The 24,577-nt window shown below is 40.6% G+C and overlaps 1 protein-coding gene across 1 annotated transcript in view; it reads left to right on the forward strand.

Annotated features, from left to right (window-relative positions):
* The window catches only part of LOC101739780 (kinesin-like protein Klp98A), a 50,491-nt gene that overhangs the window by 774 nt on the left and 25,140 nt on the right, over positions 1–24,577 (forward strand). The window contains exons 2-13 of the mRNA XM_012690022.4: positions 2,174–2,243; positions 11,633–11,743; positions 14,901–15,017; positions 16,570–16,809; positions 17,803–17,978; positions 18,875–18,999; positions 19,680–19,795; positions 20,362–20,532; positions 20,964–21,203; positions 21,544–21,733; positions 22,529–22,703; positions 24,188–24,344. Of these exons, the coding sequence (XP_012545476.2) occupies positions 2,174–2,243; positions 11,633–11,743; positions 14,901–15,017; positions 16,570–16,809; positions 17,803–17,978; positions 18,875–18,999; positions 19,680–19,795; positions 20,362–20,532; positions 20,964–21,203; positions 21,544–21,733; positions 22,529–22,703; positions 24,188–24,344 (1,888 nt within the window). The remainder of the gene's footprint in view (positions 1–2,173; positions 2,244–11,632; positions 11,744–14,900; positions 15,018–16,569; positions 16,810–17,802; positions 17,979–18,874; positions 19,000–19,679; positions 19,796–20,361; positions 20,533–20,963; positions 21,204–21,543; positions 21,734–22,528; positions 22,704–24,187; positions 24,345–24,577) is intronic.

Below are 24,577 nucleotides of genomic sequence, written 5' to 3' on the forward strand. Positions count from 1 at the left end.
GAAAATAAAAAAAAAACATATTTAGAATACATTGAATTAAATACCAATAAGAAAAATGGTTGTTCATTCATTTGTTATTTTCAAAATGCTATTACTTCTTATTTTATACTATTCAGAAAAGGAGACATTTCATTGAATCCTGTTATAATAAATTAACATAATCTATCAGCATGCATTGCATAGGCAGTGCATGGCTGGTATAGGGAAAAAATAATTATCTACATGTTCAGGTCAACATTTTTGTGGCAAACAGGTGTGCTATGTATCTATATATTTAACATCTATAAAACTAAAAATGCATAATTTTTAGAAATACATAAAAAAAGTTTCTAGTTCCTATTGTACAGGGAATCGTAGTAGAGATGACAGATTGTAATAAAAACCATTGTCACATGTATGATAGAGCATCACTAGAGAATGACTCCATTGAGTTGGCTGATTTTGTTTAGTTTTGTTTCCAATTGTTCAGACAAGGTTTGCAAATTTTTTATATTGCAAGATGGATCAACGAGCTTACAATTACACAGTGAAGGGGTTACTGAAGTTAAGTCTAAATTTGTACAGTATCTCACAGCTGTTCTAAACTCAGACATTTAATTGTATCATAGCAGAAATAGGCCGAGTAATCTCCAGGGTTATTAATAGCCTTCCACTAAAAACGCATAATTAATTAACAAGCAAATAAATCAAGTGTTAAGCTGATTGGGTGTGATCATAGAGACATTTTATTTTTTTGTACACTTCACAAATAAATCTCTTGATGACTTATGGAGCAGTGATTTATGCTTGTATTGCACCTTAATGATTCACAGCCACGAAAACTATACTGCATTCAAAACGCCGTAATAAAAAAAAAAAATTCTAGACTATGTAATAAATGATTGCTTAGATGGGTGGACGAGCTCACAGCCCACCTGGTGTTAAGTGGTTACTGGAGCCCATAGACATGTACAACGTAAACGCGCCACCGACCTTCAGATATAAGTTCTAAGGTCTCAGTATAGTTACAACGGCTGCCCCACCCTTCAAACCGAAACGCATTACTGCTTCTCGGCAGAATTAGGCAGGGTGGTGGTACCCACCCGCGCGGACTTACAAGAGGTCCTACCACCAGTAATGTAGATATCAATTAAAGTGGCTTAAGTGAAAAAAAAACCAGTTAAAATGAAAATGCATTACATATTATTTGTCGAGCCGCGAGTGGCGCCCTGTGAGCTTGTGCGGATGAGTACCGACACATTGCTTTGAAGCAGTCATGCGTTCTAGTTTGAAGGGTAGGGCAGCATACAATACGATTGATGGCTAGACCCTATATGCCATGATAAAAGCATTTACATTGCGATTTCTATGACTAACTATTTAGCGGTAGGCAGCGGCTTGGCTCTGCCCCTGGCGTTGCTGAAGTCCATGGGCGACAGTAACCACTCATCATCAGGTGAGCCGTATGCTCGTCTGCCTACAAGGGCAATAAAAAAAAAAGACTCCGGTAACGACGTAACGGCACGTTGGACACGAGCTTAACAAATTTGAGAAAAAAGTTTACTCTTCAATGTTAGTTTTGATTGACAACCAAATGACTAAAAGAAGACTCAGAAGAAGAGTGCCTCAAGATCTACTAGATCTACTGCAGACATGTCCATAGACATTGTACATGCACCGCCTAAGAAATTGTTTTTTCTCAAAACTACGGTTGAATGTCTTAATGTTGACAGCTTACTGTAAAGTTAAATTAACAAAAATATAAAAAAAAAATGTTAGTATTTCGTTTGGGGTAATCGTGCGAGACTGAATTGAAAGCTTCGCCATCTATTGGCCAATAATGCAATATCTAATGAAGTAGGCGCGGCGTCGTGTAGGGTAAATTTGGTTCTCGTCGAATGCGACGAGTGCAAGGTGCAACTTAACCCACAGACAGCCCGTTTAGTTTCTTGCCGAATCTTCTCAGTTGGTTATGACTCCGATCCGGTAGTAGATACATTGACGAAGCAGCTGCCCTTGAGCTGTTAGGTCTCCTTCGAAGGCCCTCGGGCTTCTGATAACAAATCCCACCCCTCCTGGCTGAGTCTTTGTTCACCCACCTCTCCTTGTGAGACTGGAAAAGTAGCTTGGCTGTACTGCTGGCTTTCGAAGGTAATAAAAAAATCATTATAATTGTATGTTGTCATTGTTGCAGAGAAAAGGACATGGCCGCCAAACTCATAGTTCAGATGGAGGGAAAGAAAACGCGACTCCTTACCGTCAAAGTGAGTATTTCCATTTGGCCTAATAATAAAATAATTTAAGCTCTGCTGTACCTGGCACCTGTGCTAGTACTAAAGGCATCTCCCATTTCATTTGCCCACACAAAACACGCGCAACGTAGGAGTCTAAGAAGTAATCATTCGTTATGATTGGGGAATAGATATGTCTATATGTCGTAATTTATATGCGCACGTGACGTAATACGCTCCATGTTATCCATTGTATTCGTAGCGTGTAATGCCATTATGAAGTTTGAATCCTGCAACTCGTTTGCCAATTTAGCCAACTATACAGACGCTCGAATTTAGCAGAGAACACTTTTTTCCCTACCTATGCTGATAGCCTTGAGGGGCTATATCAGCGTTACCTTAGCGTATAGGTGAGCTCACGCGGCTCAAACGAGGAGGCGTTGATAAAACTGGCCCTAACAAGAGCAGTGCTTCGCAGAATTACCACAGGCTTCAAAACGCGATCCACTGAGAAGATCCGGCGAGAAATTCAGTGTGCTGTGTCTATGGGTTAGTTCACTCGCTGAACCATTTGTCGTTGGATCACTACTAAACGTCAGTAATGCCAATGTATGATTGTTCAGCGAGAGTTCAGGCGTTTTGTTCTTAACCCATCGTTGAGACCAGAACGCCCAAGTACTTTACAGCAGAGATACGACGGATGGTGGATGGTTTATAGGATCCGTCGACCCGATTACGTTTGGTATGCCTACAATTTGCCAAGGGGTTACATAATATACAAAGATAATCAAATAAAAGCAGCGAGATCTTTAGATAATTATCTGGCCTTATGTGAACAGACAGTAGCTTCTTAATTATCGCTTTATCGACGGGGGGAGGGGCGAAGTCTTGCAGGCGTACAGTCTGCTGTACAGTTATCCACATAAGTAACACGTTGCACAGACAGGTACAAATGAAACCATCTGTGTTATTAACGCATTATCAAGGTCACATACTATACGCGAATGCTATTTACGAGTTATGCGTCACGGTTGAATAATATTTTTTTTTATTTGCCTTAGAATTGTTACCGTAGCGTATTGAGGTATATGTAACAGAGCCAGGGTGTGTTGTCAATGTGTGTCGATTCATTGGACTATAATGAAACTTATTCTGGTCACTCACCGAAAAAATCGGCCCAGGAGTCTATTGAATTTGATTTTTTTTTGATTGCTTAGATGGGTGGACGAGCTCACAGCCCACCTGGTGTTAAGTGGTTACTAAAGCCCATAGATATCTACAACGTAAAGTCGCCACCCACCTTGAGATATAAGTTCTAAGGTCTCAGTATAGTTACAACGGCTGCCCCACCCTTCAAACCGAAACGCATTACTGCTTCACGGCAGAAATAGATAGGGTGGTGGTACCTACCCGCGCGGACTCACAAGAGGTTCTACCACCATAATCGAAACGTACGAAATACGCAAGTCTACGAGTATCAAAGGGGATAGAAGAGGAATCAGAAATAGCAGTTCCAATAATTAATAAATTCGGGATAGACTGGTTGACTCTTTTGTGGTTTGAAAGGAAAGAGACAGCTTTTGACCTCACGACTCAAGATGGGTAGCGGTACCCACGGCTTGGGGTCTAGTAACTATTTGTAACATATCGAGGAGAGAAAGGCTATTTGGTTTAAGCGACATTTTTGCAGCTTCACAGGAGATCCATCTAATGTTTAAAATTTGGTAAAAATATCATAACAAAAATAACTTCTTTAGCTATTTCGATAGATTAAACTTAATTGAAGCTCAATTAAAAACATCGAACTGTTGATGCTGATACCAAATAAAACGGAAATTTAATTAGAAAAATATAAATGTCGAGTATTAAAGCGAAATATCGCTTAAACGCTTAAATTTGAATTAATTTGCGTAATTCATTAATAGATTTAGGGTAATAAATAAAAAAAAAACAAACGTGTGGCACTCGGGAACTGCCGCGGTAAAGCTATTGCATAGCATTTTTTATCAACTTATGCAATTATAATTAGACAATGATAATTTAATATTAAAACAATAATAAAATCAGACCACGCTATATTAAACATTAATAAAAGCAAAACCTTAACTGTCCCCTTCACACTCATAAGCTAGACCGCGCGAGAGAGAGATGGGCAGACTTTTCATGATGCGCATACAGTGTGACGTCACGCTACGCGCTTATTCACAAACACTACACAAGCGCAACGTGTGAATGTGTTGAACGCGAGCTACATGGTAGGCGGAGTGAGGGGTGTGAGGTTTTTTTCGTTACCGAATTTCATGATTCGGTCGCCGCACTCAAGGCCTGCGATAAAAGCTATGCAATAGCTTAAAAAACACATTTTGTATAACATTAAAAAAAAAAAATAAATAATATTTTAAATAACCAATAAGCTATTGGACTTTATAATGATATCCTAAAGTGTATTAGAATAGCAGGAACTCTAATAACGATCCCATACTGATTACGGCTACTCAGAGGAAATGGCCGGTTAGACGAATTTGGATATTGTGTGGGCACATCAATTTACGTGTCTCGACATTAGGAGCATTAAATCCGATATTCTACGATTTAATACGAATTCTTGTTTGTGGGCGGCGTCTTGGCTGCCTCCATTGCTGGTTGACATGGCTTTGCCGATGTCCATGAGCGATGGTGGCTATTTTGATGGGCCGTTATGTTCATTAACCCACATTAATAATAAAAAACCTGCTATATAAATTTAACTACTACTAGCATGGTACTAAACCAGTATCAGAATCCGAAAAGTCTAGACCTTAAGGAAAAGAGAAACAAAATTATATAGTTTTAAACTAAAAAAAAAAAAAAAACGTTAAAGTAGCTAGTCGAACAAAAAATTTAAATAATCTGCCTTGGGGAGGACGTTAGATCAAATAAATAAAAATTTAATGCCATAGATCCTTAATACGTGTGAGTTTTAATTTAGATCAAATATGTCTTGTATTTGACTAAAATTATATGGAATATTTCGTTATATACCGTAATATTTCGTTCGTTAAGCGGTAGGCAGCGGCTTGGCTCTGCCCCTGGCATTGCTGAAGTCCATGGGCGACGGTAACCACTCACCATCAGGTGGGCCGTATGCCCGTCTGCCTACAAAGGCAATAAAAAAAATAATATATATATACAATGACAGCCCACCGAGTTTCTCGGCGGATCCGCTACTTAGCGGATTGCGACCCACTTGGGTCGCAATTCCGATCCGATGGTAGATTCAGCGAAGCACCGCCCTTGCTAGGGCTAGTGTTAGTAAATTCGTCAGGCCGAGCCCCGTAAGCTCGCCTAGATTTTCGATGAAGCTTGTAAAACCCCTCTAAGTTACTAGCAAACTAATCAAAGCGAGTTAAAAAACCAACATATTGTAATACGTAAGCGAATTTTGAAAAAAATAATAATGCTCAAGCTACTTATTTCGGATATGTCGTCATCTCAGAATCTAGACAAGTATACGAAATCGTTCGATGGTCTCCGATACGACAAAAAACAAAATAAACTAAAAATAACTAAACCAGTTACCGTTTGCTTCGACGATAAATTCACCTGTGTCGATAAATTAGGTAAGACAGACTTCGGTGATTTGTTAAAACAATAGTTGCTTTTAAATCTCTTTATGGTTGGCAATAATATGAATTTATATAATACTTCATAATTTATTTAGTACTTGCAAACCCACCAGGATCTGCCGGCCGATCTCTCATTTGACTTTAATTCTATCTATACTAATCTACAGTGGTTTTTACGGATATTCCGTTATAACTACTGAACCATGCATCCGATTGTCTTGGTATCCGTGTAGAAAATACATGTACTTAATGGATAGACTATAAAATTAAACGACATTTGGGACGATGTGAATGATGCTATCTCGCGCGTGGTACATTGGTTTAGTGTTAATAATCTGTTATTAAATAACAAAAAAACAAAATGTATAAAATTTACCACACCTAATGTTAGACAAGTAGACACTAATATTACTGTAAGTGGAGAGACACTGGAGCTTGTGGATTCGACAGTTTTTCTTGGTATAACAGTTGATTCCAAGCTGCAGTGGGGTCCTCACATATGCAAGTTAGCGAGTAGGCTTAGTTCTGCAGCGTTTGCGGTAAAAAAAATACGAATGTATACTAATGAAGATACGGCACGCCTGGTTTATTTTAGTTATTTTCATAGTGTTATGTCTTATGGCATTTTGCTATGGGGCAATGCTGCCGATGTCGAAACGATTTTCATCCTGCAGAAGAGGGCTATTCGTGCTATTTATAATATGCACCCGAGGGAATCCTTGAGGGACAAGTTTAAGGAAATCAAAATTCTAACTTTAGCGTCCCAATACATTTTTGAAAATTTATTGTACGTGCGTAAAAACATTGAAGAATTCCCCAAGAGTCTGCGATTTGCACGATGTGAACACTAGGAACAAACATAGGCTTGCGTTGCCGGCGGCTCGAATTAAGAAAATAAGCAACTCTTTTAGGGGGCTGGGTGTACAGCTTTTCAACAAGATCCCACTAAACGTTCAACTACTACCTGTTCATAGATTTAAGAAAACTGTTAAGGAACGTTTGTGCAACAAGGCATATTATAAAGTTAAGGATTATTTACTAGATGGCATTACGTGGGAATGAGGCGCTCGCTCCTGGCCTTTTCATTTTTCATTTTTTTTTTTTTTTTAATTGTATTTTTTTGACTTGTTTTTTCTTTTATTGTGAATATTTCTATTTATTTAAAAAAAAAGAAAATATTTGAGAAAAAACAAAAAAAAAGCCCGCTGAGTTTGTTTCGCCGGTTCTTCTCAGGACTGTGGCTTTTTTTGGAACCGGTGGTAGAGTTAACATTGTTATTTGTATTTTGACATTCAACAAGTGTGTCATACTGACATCTAAGTTGAAATAAATGATTTTGAATTTGAATTTGAATTGAATTATGAGTGTTGGACTCCCTAATAATAATGACAATAAATAATAATGTTAATTTTAACTGCCCAGCGAAGCGGGCGAGTACGGCTAGTATTAATATAATAATAGTATGAGGTCATACTAACATAGGATCTCTTGCTTTTTTTATGATTGAAAGATTATTGGTGGCCCGGAGGCCTTTCCAGCTTCACCAGGACAGGTGGGCGAGCAAAGGCTCAGCCAGGAGGGGTGGGATTTGCTAACAACTGCCCGAGCGCCTCCGAAGGAGACCTAACAACTCAAGAGCAATTGCTTCGCGAATGAATCTACTACCGGATCGGAATCGCGACCCACTGAGAAGATCCGGCGAGAAACTCAGCGGGCTGATGCATGGGTTAGGTTGCACGTCGACATCTTTGTCGAGTTCGACGAGTACGGTTACCGGGGTTCCTAAGTCTGCTCCTAGTGTTAGAACTGAATGTATCTAATGCAAGAGTTATTGGATCTGATGGATCCGTAAGGACGTGGGATCTCCCGCTGTGCCAATCTGAATTTTTCCTGAATATTTCACGGCAATCGGTCCAGCCGTTTCGGAATCTATAGAGAATAGTTTTTTTTTCTATATCTTAGATCGGTGGACAAGTTGACGGTGTCAAGTGGTTACTGGCGCCCGTGGACATCCACAACGTAATTGTAACAATCTTGAGACATGACTTTATCAACCCACAGACACAGCTCACTCACTGAGTTTCTCGCCGGATCTTCTAAGTGCGTCGCGTTTCCGATTCGGTGGTAGATTCTGCGAAGCGCTGCTCTTGCTAGGGCCAGCGTGAGCAACTCTCCGGTTTGAGCCCCGTGAGCTCACCTACATAGCTGAAATAGCTTCTCAAGGCTATCAGCATAGGTGGGGAAAAAAACATGACTTTTAAAAGTCAGTTTTAGAATACATATGTATATTTATTTACACATGGACTTTTATACATATAAATAGGTTGATTTTTATGTTATAGAAGTTCCATTAAACAGCATTATTATTATTATACTATCGGTTGTACCTGTTCGCGGCCCACCTGCTGTGAAATGGTTACCGGAGCTAATAAATATCAACGCAAATGCTTCCATCCACGTTCAGACATTTTGCGGTAGGCAGTGCTCCTCCCATTGATCACGTCCAACGAGTCTTATACAGATTTCTGTAGCATAACTACCGTACTCGACAAACGTTCTGCATGCGTAAAATGAATGAAATGAATCAATTGAATGAAATGAACGAAACGAATTAAATGAATGCATACACAACAATTAATTCAAGTCGATCCAGCCGTTTAGTTGCAAGACTGCAACGCCACCTGTCGGGCTGACTTGTGAATCTAAACCACCCAGGGCGCCACCAAAACGCATATAAAAAAAACATTCAAATCGGTCTAGCCGTTTAGGACGATTTGTGTCATACACACGTACAGTAGAATTAAATTACATATATAAAATGCGTTCCGGTCTGAATGGCTGGAAATCCGTTATTCCAATGCACCCGAGATTTAACTCTCAAGGGACACCTTCGCACTGTGGTGTACGAACTACGGCTTAGTTTTAACCAGTAGCACTATTAACTTTTTTTTATTGCTTAGATGGGTGGACGAGCTCACAGCCCACCTGGTGTTAAGTGATTACTGGAGCCCATAGACATCTACAAAGTAAATGCGCCACTCACCTTAAGATATAAGTTCTAAGGTCTCAAGTATAGCTAAAACGGCTGCCGCACCCTTCAAACCGAAACGCATTACTGCTTCACGGTAGAAATAGACGGGGTGGTGGCACCTACCCGTGTGGACTCACAAGAGGTTCTACCACCAGTAAACTCCGTCGACTAAACAAACAAAAACCCCGAAACGCATACAAGGCGATTACATAAAACAGTTTTATTATCATTCGTTATTTGCTAATGGTATAGGTGAACCAGTCCGTTAATTCGATGCCAAAATATCGCATACAAAACACCGGAATTTAAATAAATTAATAATTGAAAAAAAAAATGCAACTCGAATTGTAAAAATACGGCAGGTGATGTCACAATTCACTATACGATTAATGTAAAGGCTGGGTTACACTAGAAGAGTTGATCGAATTATGCGGGCGAGATAATAGAACAAGTAACCCTCCTGTAACACGGTATTTTACAATAAGATTCCGCTCTAACAAGAAAAAAAATCCCCTATGCTGATAGCCTTGAGAGGCTATTTCAGCTTCACCCTAACATGTAGGCGGCGAGCTCTCGGGGCAAAAACCGGAAGTGTTGCTAACACTGGCCCTAGCAAGAGCAGTGCTTCGCGAATCTCAGTGGAGTGTGTCTATGAGTTAATTTACTCGTCGAGCCCTCCGTCGCAAGCGACGAGTTCGGCGAGGACGGTGACCAGTGCTTGAAGTAGGTACCTAAAAGCACCGTTAATAGATCGGGAGGATCAGTAATGACGTGTTTAGGGCAACATCGACTGTTTACCACTCCGTCCACAGGATCGGGTATGTAATTTCCGGCGGCACGACAAGAGGGTTTTCGTGTCGTGCCGCCCTCTCAAAGTAGCGCAATGAAGCCGACTGTATACTCGTATACTGATTGAAAAATTCACCAAACCCCTTTTATAACACGGTACTTCTATAACACGATAACGAGATTTTTGTTTAGAAATTTATTTAATGCACTATTTTGGTTCAGAAAAAATATTCTTTTTTTGTACAGACTTCTAGTCTCATATAACGCGATTTCGCACAACATGGGCCTTTGTAGGAACTTTTCGTCTTATAGGAGGTTTACCTGCATTTGTTATACAAGAACACACAGTAATTCTAGGCAGCGTTCAGAATATACGGGCTTGTGATTCGAGTTATTCGAATTGCTACGTCTACCTCCAAATGACCGGTCTGTAGTAGGAATATTGTTACCTTAGGTTCTGACCTAATAACGGCTTGTTTGGTTATTGAGCAGAAAATGTGGTTACGCGATCCAGACCGGTTTTAGCTACTACAATTTTATTTATACTAATCTGTATAGTTAAGGGAATAAAATTGTATTAGTCTAATCTCATCTGTAGTAGTATAGTTTGAATTTCCATTCCCTTTCCAGATTATTTCTGCTTTCCGCCCTTAATTACCATCAGAACTTACTGTTATAAAATGAAAACCAACAGGATCGTCCCGAGATCTTCAAATTAACCTAAAAATAAATTATCAAAATAACGAAATAAAAAACACGCACTTCACGTGTGAATCAGCCCTAAAAATACTCTGATAATATGCAAACTTCACATAGTTAATGTTTAATCAGTTGCTCGTAATATTGTTGCTGATCGACTATTATTTAGAGCCGTAAAGATAAGAACGAGATAAATCTGAAACAAAATAAGTTGTGACAGCTGCCGGAATCAAGTGATAACCACTAATGACCTACCCATCCTCTGATATCTTAATAATTTCAAAGCCTATTGCAGCAGAAGTAGGAAGACCCGCTAATTTTACACTTAAGTACAATATTATTTTTATGATAGACTAGCGGCCCGCTCCGGCTCCGCTCGGGTCTTTAACAAAAATTTCAACGATATTTGACGTTGTTTTATTTTTTTAAGTAAAAGAACTTATTGTTGCATCACTATAATAGTCAGACATATGCTGTCGCAACACTTTTTATAAAAATAATGTGTTCTACAAAGTCGTAGTAAATTATTGGAGTAATTGTCGTAGTAAATTGTTACATTATTGGGGTTTTAGTAAGGATCCCTATTTTTTTTCAAAAAAGATTATAGCCTATGTCATTCGGGAACAGTGTAGCTTCCAAACAGGGAAAGAATTTTTCAAATCGGCTCAGTAGTTTCCAAGCTTATTCAATACAAACAACAAATCTTTCCTCTTTATAATATTAGTATAGATTTATAATATTAGTATAGATAACATTAAGGGTCAATTCCCACTGAAAGAGCAGCGGCCGGCAGCGTCTTTTTGAGGCAAAATATTACAAACTATTTTGAATCTTATCCACGTGATTAAAAAGTTCATAGTCATTTGAAGGCAAAGGAGGGGTAGCGTGGCGTCGCGAGGCTGCACGAGCCTTCTACCGACTAGTCAAAAGAGGCGCCGCGCGGCTGATCGCGGCGCAGCTAGCTGACGTGCGGCCGACCGCGGTGCAGCTGACAGACTCGCGGCTGCGCGCGAGCGACCATTTCATACCCGCCCGCCCTGCCGCTTGCGCATTTCGCGTCATTTTATTAGAGGGTATCAAGTTAGTTTTCAAAGCTACCACGCGGAGGCTCATTGCGGCGCCTCGGGATGCCGCGCTGCCTCTCGCGGCGCCGCACTACCCCGCGCGGCGCCACACTGCCCTTTGTGGCGCCGCGCTCAGTCACTTGCTCTTACGGCCGCTGCTCTTTCAGTGGGAATTGACCCTAAGCGCTATTTTAATATTCGATGTATACTTGAATTCGTTACTTATCTTTACAGAGTAGCAAGGAACAAAATGAGGGTAGCCGTGAAAAGTACAAGGACTTCACGTTCGATCATTCTTACTGGTCATTCGACGGCGGCGACAAGCATTACGCTTCACAAGAACAGGTAAACTTCATCATATTTATTAATATACCTTTAAACGAGCAATTCTTGTATATTAATATATATATGTATATATGTAATCTGAATCTCGGAACCGGCTCCAACGATTTTCATAAAATTTAGTACCCCTGTATACTATTGGGGACTATTCGGGGACTATTTCGGGGGCGATAAATCGATCTAGCTACGATTTATTTTCAGAAAATGTTGTTTTATTCGTGTTTTCAATAATCAACTCTTCCCGACATCTATTGGCGGATAGCGTCTAGTAATAATTATATACGAAATACTAATTGTTTTATTTTGATATCGATCAGACATTATGTAGATTTAAGTGATGCCGTGTGAGCTAGGTTTTATCTCTACAAGATTTATCGTGACCAATATACATACTTGAATATTACAATTTATTTGGTCGATGTTTCTTGTTTTTTTAACTTGTCACGTGCAAAAAGACAAGGAGGAGACTTGACGTAGTAGACGTACAGACGAGCTGGTGGCCCGGTGGGTAGTGAGGGGTTTCCGGAGCCTGTAGATATGAGGTAGAATTAACTATGCGGGCGCACATTACGCCGTATCATTTATAACGTAAATTAATACATTGTTTTCATATTAGATCTTAGTCTATATATTAATAGGTGAAGCAAAAACTTTGTACCCCTTTTTACGAAAATTGTGTGAAATTTCCTACACTTATAGAAAATATAGAGAAGGAGTACAGAATGTTAATTTTTTTTTTAAATTATGCATAGAAAATACATTAAATCAATAATAAAAAAAAAACATTACACACTACCATGTAATTGACACACACACTCATGCATACTATTTGTTTTGTCAAACTTTTCTTAATGCTTATAGTCTGTGGTCGAATTGAGAATATTGTTTGTCTTTAGTATTATTTATCTACATTGTAGTCTTGGCGAAATCTGTGATTATAGAACTTTAATAGTCTTCGACAATAGAATCATAATAGTGTACATACTTATAGTTTCAATTAATTATGTCGAATTTCAACTACCAGGTGACCACTAGTATGATGGAAAATTGTAATTATCAATGAATAAATCACGTTTATTTTGCTTTCAATCGAAAATACGAGCGTGTTTAATTAAAGAAAAGACAACCACAATTTTGTATCTCGTTTTTCGTAATAATTTCGTAACCATGGGGAATTGATTTCACATTATTTCTTGAGCAACGAACTAATCTTTGTTCGAGACCGTCAGAGCAACTTTCAATTAACGACACGATTACGTTATATCGTACCGAATGCGGAACCGCCGATGTCGTTGCACTGAAATATGTTAAGTCACCGAACGATACGATATCGGCTTGCGGTTCGGACTCACCGATATCGCAGTGCTGCAACGTGGTGGTGGTACGACCTCTTGTGAGTACGCGCGGGTAGGTAACACCACCCTGCCTATTTCTGCCGTGAAGCAGTAATGCGTTTCGGTTTGAAGGGTGGGGCAGCCGTTGTAACTATACTTGAGACCTTAGAACTTGTATCTCAAGGTGGGTGGCGCATTTACGTTGTGGATGTCTATGGGCTCCAGTAACCACTTAACACCAGGTGGGCTGTGAGCTCGTCCACCCATCTAAGCAATAAAAAAAAAAAAAAAAACTGTATTGCTCTCGTTCACTGATCTAAGTAATCAAATAAAATTACAGTTTAGCATAATTCCTTTTTGATTTGAAATACGTCCGATCAAATTACTGCGCACCGTGGCCGCGAAAGCGCTTGCTTCGATGCGCGCTTCGAGGGCTTGCACACAATACTGCGATGCGACGTCGCATCGTAAAAAACTTGCGAATTTATTCGCATCGCGCGTTCCTGCGATGTTAAAGAATTGTGGAATTGAACGCCAATTGTGTAAGGAAAACGCCTTGCCACACGAAATCGCATTGCAGGAATTCGTGTCGCCGTTTTGTGTGTTGCGATTCGCATCGCGCTGATTTGCAGTTTTGTGTATAAACCCTTACAGATCTAGAGAAATTGCACGTCAGTCTAACTCATAGACACAGCCCACTGAGTTTCTCGCCGAATCTTCTTAGTGAGTCGCGTCTCCGATCCGGTGGTAGATTCAGCGAAGCACAGCTCTTGCTAGGGCCAGTGTTAGCACCACTCCGGTTTGAGCCCCGTGAGCTCACCTACAAGTTAGGGTGAAGCTGAAATAGCCTCTCAAGGCTATCAGCATAGGTAGGAAAAAAAAGCAGGTCAGGTGTGCTAGCAACGTATCGCAGCGCGACATACACTATAATTCGGTGATTCAATGTCTAAATTTATCAAAACACTTAACTTTTCAAACGTCTAGTCGTATGTAATATACCTAATTTAATTATAAGACATGAATAATACATTAACACCCAAACATTTTTCATGAACTCTCTATGAACTTTTTGTTTGAAATGAATTATTTATTAAATTCAATTAAAAACAGGTTTCCTTGTTTTGGCGTCTTATATTCTATACATGATTTTTTGGGTATTATTAGCGCGATAAGGCTGTCGCTATAGAGAGGCAGTTCAGCATTTTAATGAGTAAACCTCATATGGTGCTGCATAATATGATACGCCATACTTAATCTATATATTAATACGTGAAGCAAAAACTCTGTATCCCTTGTTACGAAAATTGCGCGGTCGGAGGAGTATGAAATTTCCCACACTTATGGAGAATATGGAGGAGAAGGAAGTGCAGAATGCTAATTTTTTTTTTAATTATGCATTCAAAATACATTAAATTAATAAATAAAACATTACACACACTACCATGTATTTGACACACACACACATATACTCTTTTTTTTTGTCAAACTTTTGTTATTGCTTAAAGTCTGTAGTCAAATTGAGAAAAGGTTAATATTCTTTATTTTAATATTTCGAGTATTTTTCTATAGTGTAGTCTTGGCGAAATCCGTGACTACAGAAATATAATAGTCTTTGATAGAACCATAACCATAACTTATAATTATAATTAATTATAGTCGAATTTCGACTACTGCTGGACCACTAGTTTTTTTTAAATGTGATATATTTGTTACCCCATGTAGAATTGATTTACGTACACGATGATGACCAGCTTTCAAGGTTTTGTCGTTGAATTGATCTAGAAAACATCGTGGAAGGCTATTTTCATGTTTCGTCTGATTTTCAGGTATTTTCCGACTTGGGTCTGGATGTGATAGACAGCGCTTTCGAAGGATACAATGCCTGTGTTTTCGCTTACGGTCAAACTGGAAGCGGGAAGACTTTCACCATGATGGGATCGCCGGTATGTAGTTTTTTTCCCTATCTAACCGTTGGTAGTTTAAGGGGCGATTCGAACTTCATGTTGACCGGTAGGTGAGCTCACGGGCTCAACCTGAGAGAATTGCTAACACTAGCCCTAGCAAGAGTAGTGCTTTGCTGAATCTACTACCGGATCGGAATCGCGACCCACAGAAGATCCGGCGAGAAACTCAGTGAGTTGTGTCTATGGGCTAATTCGCACGTCGGGTATTGAATGGACATTTCAAGGTTACATTAGTTGTAGTAGTATTCTTAGGTACTGGTAGTACCAACATGTGGGTTTCAACTTGAAATTGAACATCAATTTCGACCGTATATCTCACGGTGTGTCGTTCTCGTTCGTGTAAGAAACAAAGGACATAACACGTAACTTCTGCCTAGAAACAGAAGCTCCCTAGCCTCAACGGCTATGGTAGATACAGCTATCCTGTCTGCCCAACCGACACCATTAATTTTACTATAGTTGACTACCAGAAAATGTAAATGCCAAATATTGGACTTGTGTGCGTGAAGTGAAAGGCATGCATAGTACCGCTTAACGATTTGCTATCTGCTGTAATGCATCTTTAGGGCAGGAGTTTCGACTGATGAATGCGTCATCAACAAACGTTTGCCGATAACGTGCACCGTATCAAATGACACAAGTAGGTGAGCTTCGTATCAATGGCGATAATCAAACAACCTTTCGTCAAACAGCTATAATTTCGTGATAAGAGCGTCATGAAGTATCTCAAAACGCATTTTACACATAATATTTATGGGTTTTTACAATCGGCTTATGCTGCTAGTCGAATAAAGATTAATGCAAATATGGTGCTAATGTACCTGCTAATAGCATGCATGTGACTAGGAGATGTGAGGAGATGCATGGAAATGGTAGTGCAAGGTAGAGGGGGAAGAGGTCGACCGAAAAAGACATGGATGGAGTGTGTGAATGACGATATGAGAGAGAGAGAGGAATGAGTGTTGAGATGACGGCTGATAGAAGAGAATGGAAGAGAAAAATTAGCTGTGCCGACCCCACTTAGTGGGATAAGGTGGAGAAAACGAAGAAGTACCTGTTAATAGCGGACCGTTCGTGCACATATTAAACACCCGTAGCTGTCACATATCCGCTTGTCTTTTATTTGGTTTTGTCACTTCTACGTTCATACCGCATTCGTTGGGAGTGGATGTCTTTCGATATACAGACCCTATAAGTGTGATATCACGTGTGTCTTTAAAAAAGAGGTCACTTTTTTGACTTTGGGAAATAGATAAAAATATTGATTTTGTTATATAGAAAATTTGCACGAGTCGAAATGTGTCATTAGCGTTTTGGCAACCTTTCGATCTTTTGATAATTTTAATTAATCTAGGAAATTAATGATGCTAAATATGAATATATGTTTGATAATTCATATTCGATTTTCTTGGTGGAATCAATTACAGCGTTTCATTAATGTAATGGTCGCATTCTTGGGCTAATGACATATGACCTTCGGAAACAGCTTGATTCAATTTATAATGATAATGAGGGTCATGCTCTTTTACAGGAATGCCAAGGTCTGATACCGCGCATATGCCGGCAACTATTCTCCCGCGTGGCAGCCGGCAAGGAGTCAGGGGCTTCCTACCGCACCGAGGTCAGCTACTTAGAGATCTACAACGAAAGAGTGAAAGATCTGTTGTCAACGGATGCGGGACACTCCCTCAGGGTCAGGGAGCATCCGAAGCTGGGACCGTACGTTCAGGATCTGTCCAAGCACTTGGTCTCCGATTATGATGATATACAGGTGAGCAATTCAATATATGTAAACTGTACAGGAATAAAGAGATGATGGTGATTTATAGTTGTTCATTTTTTGACTTCGAATTTGGTTTCCTCGTCAACTTCTGGCCGACCGCATGCCATAAGTCCTCCTTTCGTCTGCCCGTATTAGAAAAGGCTTATGTCCAACAAGGAGCAAATCTGCATACCTGATCCTTTAGACCGAATGGTAAACAGTCGACGTCGCCTTAAACACGTCATTACGGATCCTTCCGATCCATTAACTCTCAATTAATTCTCAGTGCAAAGGGCAAATGTGTAAGGTACAGGTTTAAATATGTTTAAAATTCCTGGTTCTAATTGTTACAGTTTTTTAAGTTTGTTTTTAGTAAGAAAACACCGAAATTCCATTCAAATACGATCAGCATTTTTTTGCGTGTCTCTAGTAACAAATTAATGTTCATTTATAAAATTAAATATTACAGATCCCATCTATATTCTTATCACCTTCCTTCCTTCCCACTTTAAATTTTTAACACCTTTTTAATTTACCTTAGTTAAAATTATTGAATTTTTTGGACGCAAGTGAGAAACAATAAATGTAGTCTCTAGTATTTCAATAGATAAATATGACAATGCTGAATGTATAATGACGGATGAAAGATCTTCCACTGAGCGGGCGTAATTGTTCGGTAGACCGACGACGTTTTTATTCGGAACTTGTATATATGTAAGCTTATCTTGAAAATGTCATAAGCGAGATTCAGGCATCTGTCAAATATCTTGCGTTGTACGATGATATGGACGGCACATGTCCGCCGCACATGTAGGATCTGTGCAGGCTCGATCAGTGTGCTTAGTGCGAGTTTCTTAACGTTCGCGCGTAAAAGTTAAGCCAATTTTGTTTATGCAGTTGGAACAGCGGCAAACGTACGCAAACGATCCCATTCCATACGAATACGAGTTAACTTTTACGTTATCGAGAACGTTAAAAAGCACACAGAGTGCGTGCTTGCAGGAGTGCATGCACCGCGGAAACCTGCACCGCACCACCGCCTCGACCCAGATGAACGACGTGTCGTCCAGGTCGCACGCCATCTTCACGATCACGTTCGTGCAGGCCAGCTACCTGCGCCACAACAATATGCCCAGCGAGACCGTCTCCAAGGTCCACCTCGTCGACTTGGCTGGCAGGTGCGTCACCAGCAATAGTCAAATCAAACGACGCTGATTGTAACTACTGATTGTCCGTCTACTGTCATTCCACCACACATTCCCGATCCTGCGGACAGAATATGGAAAGCAGTCGACGTCGCCCCAAACACGACATTTCGGATCCTCCCGATCCACTAACGGTACTTCTAGGTACCTCAAGCACCGGTCATCGTCCTCGTCGAACCCGTTGCTTGCAACGAAGGGCTCGACGAGTAAATTAAGCCACAGACACAGCCCACTGAGTTTCTCGCCGGATCTTCTCAGTGGGTCGCTTTCCGATCCGGTGGATTCTGCGAAGCACTGCACTTGCTAGGGTTCGTGTTAGTAACGTCATCAGGTTTGAGCCCCGCGAGCGACTGGACTTGTGAATAACGAATTTTGTCAAACCCAAAACCTTTAATAACGTTGCCACCTATATGAGCTTTAATTCCATAATATGCGAATCAATCTCGACAGGTTTGAGGAAAATTATTACCTACCTAATTGTTTTTAAATAGAAAATACATATTATAGTAATTTGATAAAAATGTGTTATGATTTATTAGTAGAAACTGTTCGCTATAACAAGATGAGTACACACGTAATGTTGAAGTGAATAAAACTATATTTTTTTACCCCGTTATAACAAATGGCGGATCAACCTAACCGTAATATAACGAACCTCAGTTTACCGAATTACTTGATACAACGAATATATACTTGTTCCCTTCTGATTTGTTGTATTGAGGTTGCACTGTACTACACAACCTAGTCTCTGACTTCATGTCTTAAGTTTTCATATTATGATGTACATATAAACTCACCACCTCATACCGGCCGGACCCTCAGTTTTTCCGCCCATAAGTGACCTGTTAGTCCATCTTTTTTACCCACAGCGAACGTGCTGACGCCACAGGAGCCACAGGGCAGCGGCTGGTAGAAGGCGCTCACATCAATAAGTCGCTGGTCACACTGGGATCCGTCATATCGGCTTTGGCAGAATCCAGTCAGACGGTGGAAAGTAAGTTGTTCTGGCCTTATTATACAAAACGATTAGTCTTTTTAATTTAAATTCATCATTAAAGTAATTTAAATTGTAAAAAATAATAATTTTAGTGAGATAAAGTTATTTTGAATAAAGCAATCTCAACCTAATAACGTACTTACAATATATAAAAAATATAGATGTATAAAATATATAATTATAACGTTTTTACGAAGGCTCCCGAAATAAAGGAATTTACACGCCAAATTGTAAATATTATTTAGCATACGCGCACTACAAAAATATCCTTCCAATTTTTACACGCTTTATATTAGCTTCACTTGTTGTATGTTTGTATGTTTGTAACTGACTCCTTTAAACGCGATTTTGACTCACTTTAAACGGCCAGATTTCATTCAAACTTTGTAGATTTATCGAGGACCGATGACAATTCATAATTAAAAAGAAAATTGAAAAAATATATTGAAAAACTGAAAAAATATAATTGAAAAAATTGAAATTCAACTAAAAAATGAAAAATAAATAATACATAGTTTAAAAAAACTAAAAAAACACGCTTTATATAAAATTCAACTAAAAAATTGAAAAAAATTTTTAATAAATTTAAATAGAAAATAGTGTAAAAAAATATATATTTTTATAAAGAAATTACAATATTGGCTTGTGTGTAATTTGTTTTTTTTTCTATTTTTCAGTTAAACTACAGAAAGGCTCGAAGAAGAACGTTTTCATTCCGTACCGGGACTCCGTGCTCACGTGGCTCCTGAAGGACTCGCTCGGCGGAAACTCGAAAACTATCATGATAGCCGCGGTACGTGGGGGGCGCGGTGGGGGGACCGAGGAGCAGCCGGCGTCTTCGTTACTTGTGACGTCATTTGAGGCTAAACTTAGAGTCGAGGCTTAAATGATAAGTGGCACGTTGTATTCGTGTTGGTATCCATACTCACAGATACCGAACTTGGCAGTAAAATTACAGTCGGCTTTTTTTTTTAAGTCACTGAAAGCACTGATTGTGGGCGCTTGTGAATTCACGCGACGAAGTAAGAATTAATTACCAAATTTATTACAAACAGTGTCCTAATGTTAAACCTCTGCTGTTTAGAACCACAGACTTCATCCACATTATATTTCCAGAGTTATTATTGCCACGTACCGACTTTGGAATAAACTCCCTCCGCTGTCTTTCCCGAGCGCTACGATATGTCATTCAACAAACAGGGGTTGTGGATTAATCAATGGTAGGTAGCAACTTGTGCTCCTGGCATTGCTGATGTCCATGAACGACGGTAACCATGGTAACCGCCGGATGGGCTGTATACTGGTTTGCGTATAAAGGCAATATTTGTTTAGGTTATAATTTACAAGTGTTTAAATCAGATATCACCGGCGGACTGCAACTACGGCGAAACCCTGTCGACCCTGCGGTACGCGAACCGCGCCAAGAACATCATCAACAAGCCGACCATCAACGAGGATCCCAACGTCAAGCTCATCCGCGAGCTGCGCGAGGAGATCGACAAGCTTCGGGCGCAGCTCACGCACAATTCGGTTGGTCATCGATAAAACTATCGATACTTTTGGTGTCTACACTAATTGTACTAGGGACGTGAGCTGGTGGGGCGTGATTGACTCGCAGTTTTGACAACGTGCGTGATTATAATACGTCTCGGGAAGCGCGGGCTTGGATCGAACTTCCCTATTTATCGATAAATTATGTTTCGATGTAAGCCTTACTTACCTTTGATCAGACCGACAAGACTTCTCAGACAAAAACGACGCACTCAAATCCCTTTGACTCGAAATTTAGAAATTGCATGAATCTGTAGTTTTGCAAACCGATTTCGCTAATATTATGTTGCTTATTAAAACATTGCAAATTCGTTTTTATAGCTCAAGTAATAAAGTCTTAAAAAATTCGTGATTAAACTGAAAAGAGTTTTCCAGGGTATCTATATTAACTTACCTGTATTGTTGGACAGTGCTCTGTTGAGAACGAGCCGGGAGTGCTGGCGACGTTGCAGCGCAAAGAAGCCCAAGAGAAGGTCCTCACAGAGAAGTGGACGGAGAAGTGGCGAGAAACGCAACAGATCCTTCAGGAACAGAAAGCTCTCGGACTCAGGAAGAGCGGACTCGGCGTGGTGCTGGACTCGGACATGCCGCACCTCGTGGGGATCGACGACAACCTGCTGTCCACCGGCGTCACGCTCTACCACCTCAAGGTGAGTCTGTCTTCGCAGATAATATAAGATCAAACTATTATACCATGTCAAAGTGTGAAGGTCACCTTCTGCATGGGAAGGACAGCCAAGTGATGGTTTGGAGGATAAATAGTTGGCTTCGTAATCTGCTCGTGGTGATTCTTTTTAGCTACCTAACAAAGCCATCAGCGTATAGTGCTAACCAACGAAACCAAAATTAAAATCCATTCAGAAATTTTGTAGGATTGTAGTTTCTTACTAGAACCTGTCGAATAATGACGTCACTATTCACTTTCAACATCCTCCTGGCTGAAAATTTATTTACTGATCTACGGGATAAAAAAATCTTCTAAATTTGCAGGAAGGCGAGACGCTGATAGGCACGGAGGAGCACTCGCCGATACCGGACATCGTGCTGTCGGGCCCCGGCGTGCTGCCGCTGCACTGCCGCGTGACGCTGTGCGCCGGCACCGCCACGCTGCACCCCTGTGCCGGCGCGCACTGCTGGCTCAACACCGTGCTGCTCGACAAGCCGGCCAAACTCAGCCAAGGTACGTGTGCTCGTGCCGCGCTGCACTGAGATAGCTAAAACCATCTCATAGTGTTTGTTAATACACAGCGAAATATTCGGGGAATCCCTAACACGAGAGTATTTAAAATTGCCTAAATTAATATTTAATGTTATTGCCTAAATTAATATTAAATAATTAATAAACTGCCGTCTGAATTTTAAGCTTTTGCATAACTTTTATAGCGGGCTTTGAGCGCGGCGACCGAATCAAGAAATTCCGTAACGAAAATAAAACCCAACACCCCCACTCCGCCTACCGTGTAGCTCGCGTTCAACATTCACACGTTGCGCTTGTGTAGTGTTTGTGAATAAGCGCGTGGCGTGACGTCACACTGCATGCGCATCATGAAAAGTCTGCCCATCTCTCTCTCGCGCGGTCTAGCTTATGAATGTGAGAGGCACAGTTCATGTTTTGCTTTTGTTAATGTTTATAAATATAGCTTGGTCTTAATTTATTATTGTTTTAATATTAAATTATTATTGTCTAATTATAATTGCATAAGTTGATAAAAAATGCTATGCAATAGCTTTACCGCGGCAGTCCCCGAGTGCCACACGAGTTTTTTTTTTAACATAAAAAGCCGACGTAGCCCTATCGATGACCGCTCGGTCTCTATAAATGAGGTCTTCTCAATTTCAAGTTGATCTAAATAATGGATGCTCCTAACATAAGCTTAATATATCCATATTTAGAAGATATAAGATTTATAGAAATGTAAATAAATTGCCAATCGTCTACTTTATTATTCCTTCTATTTGTGGAAAATAATTATAGGTTGCATTCTTCTCCTGGGCCGAACCAACATGTTCCGGTACAACGACCCCGCGGAGGCGGCCAAGCTGCGCCAGGAGGGCAGCGCCAACATGAACCTGTCTCGGCTCTCCTTGCTGTCCTGGTCCACCACCGACCTCGCGGCCAGCACCGAGAACCTCAACTCCAGCGCCCTCTCGTACGTCATCGCATTGCACTGTCTAACCTGCAACGTTATTTTTTTCTTTTTTTCTACCTATGCTGATAGCCTTGAGAGGCTATTTCAGCTTCGCCCTAACGTGTGTAGGTGAGCTGACGGGACTCAAACCGGAGTGTTGCTAACACTGATCTTAGCAAGTGCAGTGCTTCGCAGAATCCACCACCGGATCGGAAACGCGACCCACTGAGAAGATCCGGCGAGAAACTCAGTGGGCTGTGTCTATGGGTTAATTAGGACGGTGACCGAGATCCTGCAACGAGAACAAATAAACAATATCGGCGCGGCAGAAGTGAATTTTGACAATAGACAAGGTCGAATTACATTGTTTCGTCTTGTCAAACCTATTGTTTTTTATTGTCTTTGTAGCAAACAGAATATCTATTTGATGTTACAGTCACTGTCGCTCATGAACATCAGCAATGTAAAGAGCGCGGCCTGCCAACAACATAAACAGACATATAGATATCTGTTTATGTTGTAACTTTGTATAGGCAAAGTTGGGTAGATAACATTCCTTTTAACATAAGTTTTTTTTTAACCATTGCTTAAAGTTCTAGACTAGAGCAAGTAAAATTATAAAAAAAAAACTGGTAAACAGATCCTTAAATAGGTACATTGTTCGGGACAAAGTTTTGCAATTGCACAGTTTAATTAAACTGCTGTACTGCGATGACGATGCTTATTGGGGTCTTACTTTTTTGTGGTAGCGGTGTGTAAGTTGGTCCTTTGAGCCACATTATTGCGAACTTTATTTAGTACCTATAATGTGAACGAACTCGCTGTCTGGTCGTCGCAATAGAAATAGTGACACCCGTGGTGTCTACCCGAGCGAACATACCATACCATACATGTTTACTGATGATTTATCATACCCGATCCTGTGGACTCAATGGTAAACACCGCTCTAAACACGTCATTACGGATCCTCCCGATATATTAACCGTGCTTTTAGTTACCTCAAGCGTCGGTCACCGTCTTCGCCGAACCCGTCCCTTGCGACGAAGGGCTCGACGAGTAAATTAACATAGACACAGCCCACTGAGTTTCTCGCCGGATCTTCTCAGTGGGTCGCGTTTCCGATCCGGTGGTAGATTCTGCGAAGCACTGCTCTGGCGAGGGCCAGTGTTAGCAACACTCCCGGTTTGAGCCCCGTGAGCTCACCTACGCGCCCAGTTACGTTTTTTTTTTCGGGTCGGGGCCAAACCTCCTACGAGGTCGGTGCGGGGTATGTGGGACTTGAAGATTTGCAAGGTGTTGGGAGCAGACCGCGGGCCCAAAGAATTTTACGGCCCCACCGCCCTAAACGACTCCTCTGCTCTCTTACACCCGACGTCCGATCTCCGTCCGGGATTAGAACCCCGCCAGAGTAGGGGACACGCCCGGTTACGCTGACATTGCCTCTTAAGGCTTCATCAGCTTAGGTAGGGAAAAAGAGATGATTTAATAGAAGTATTTTAATATAGGGATCTAGAAAGCGAGATCCGTTGCGAGCGTATAGAGGCACAGCGCGCCGAGCTGGAGCGAGAGAGACAACAGTTCCTGATGCAGCAGGAGGAGCGCCAGCGCAGGTGGAACGCGGAGAGGGAGGAGCTCCTGCAGGCGCAAAAGAAACTTGACGAGGTGTTTATATGTATTGGTATCGATCGACAGACGAGCTCACGGATCATCTAATATGAAGCGGTTACTGTAGTCCTTCACAGGTCGCTCAGATTTTTGGTTACATTGAAAGAAATGTCATTCGACGGCGTCTGTGAAGTCTTAGGACAAATAGTGTTAATAACGATGAAATATCACGGGGGGGGGGGGTGTTTCAACCGCACTACACTATTTTAATCGTCAAATTCAGTGTCATA

This window comes from Bombyx mori, chromosome 25, assembly GCF_030269925.1.
Source record: "Bombyx mori chromosome 25, ASM3026992v2".
NCBI classification, from domain to species: Eukaryota; Metazoa; Arthropoda; class Insecta; order Lepidoptera; family Bombycidae; genus Bombyx; species Bombyx mori.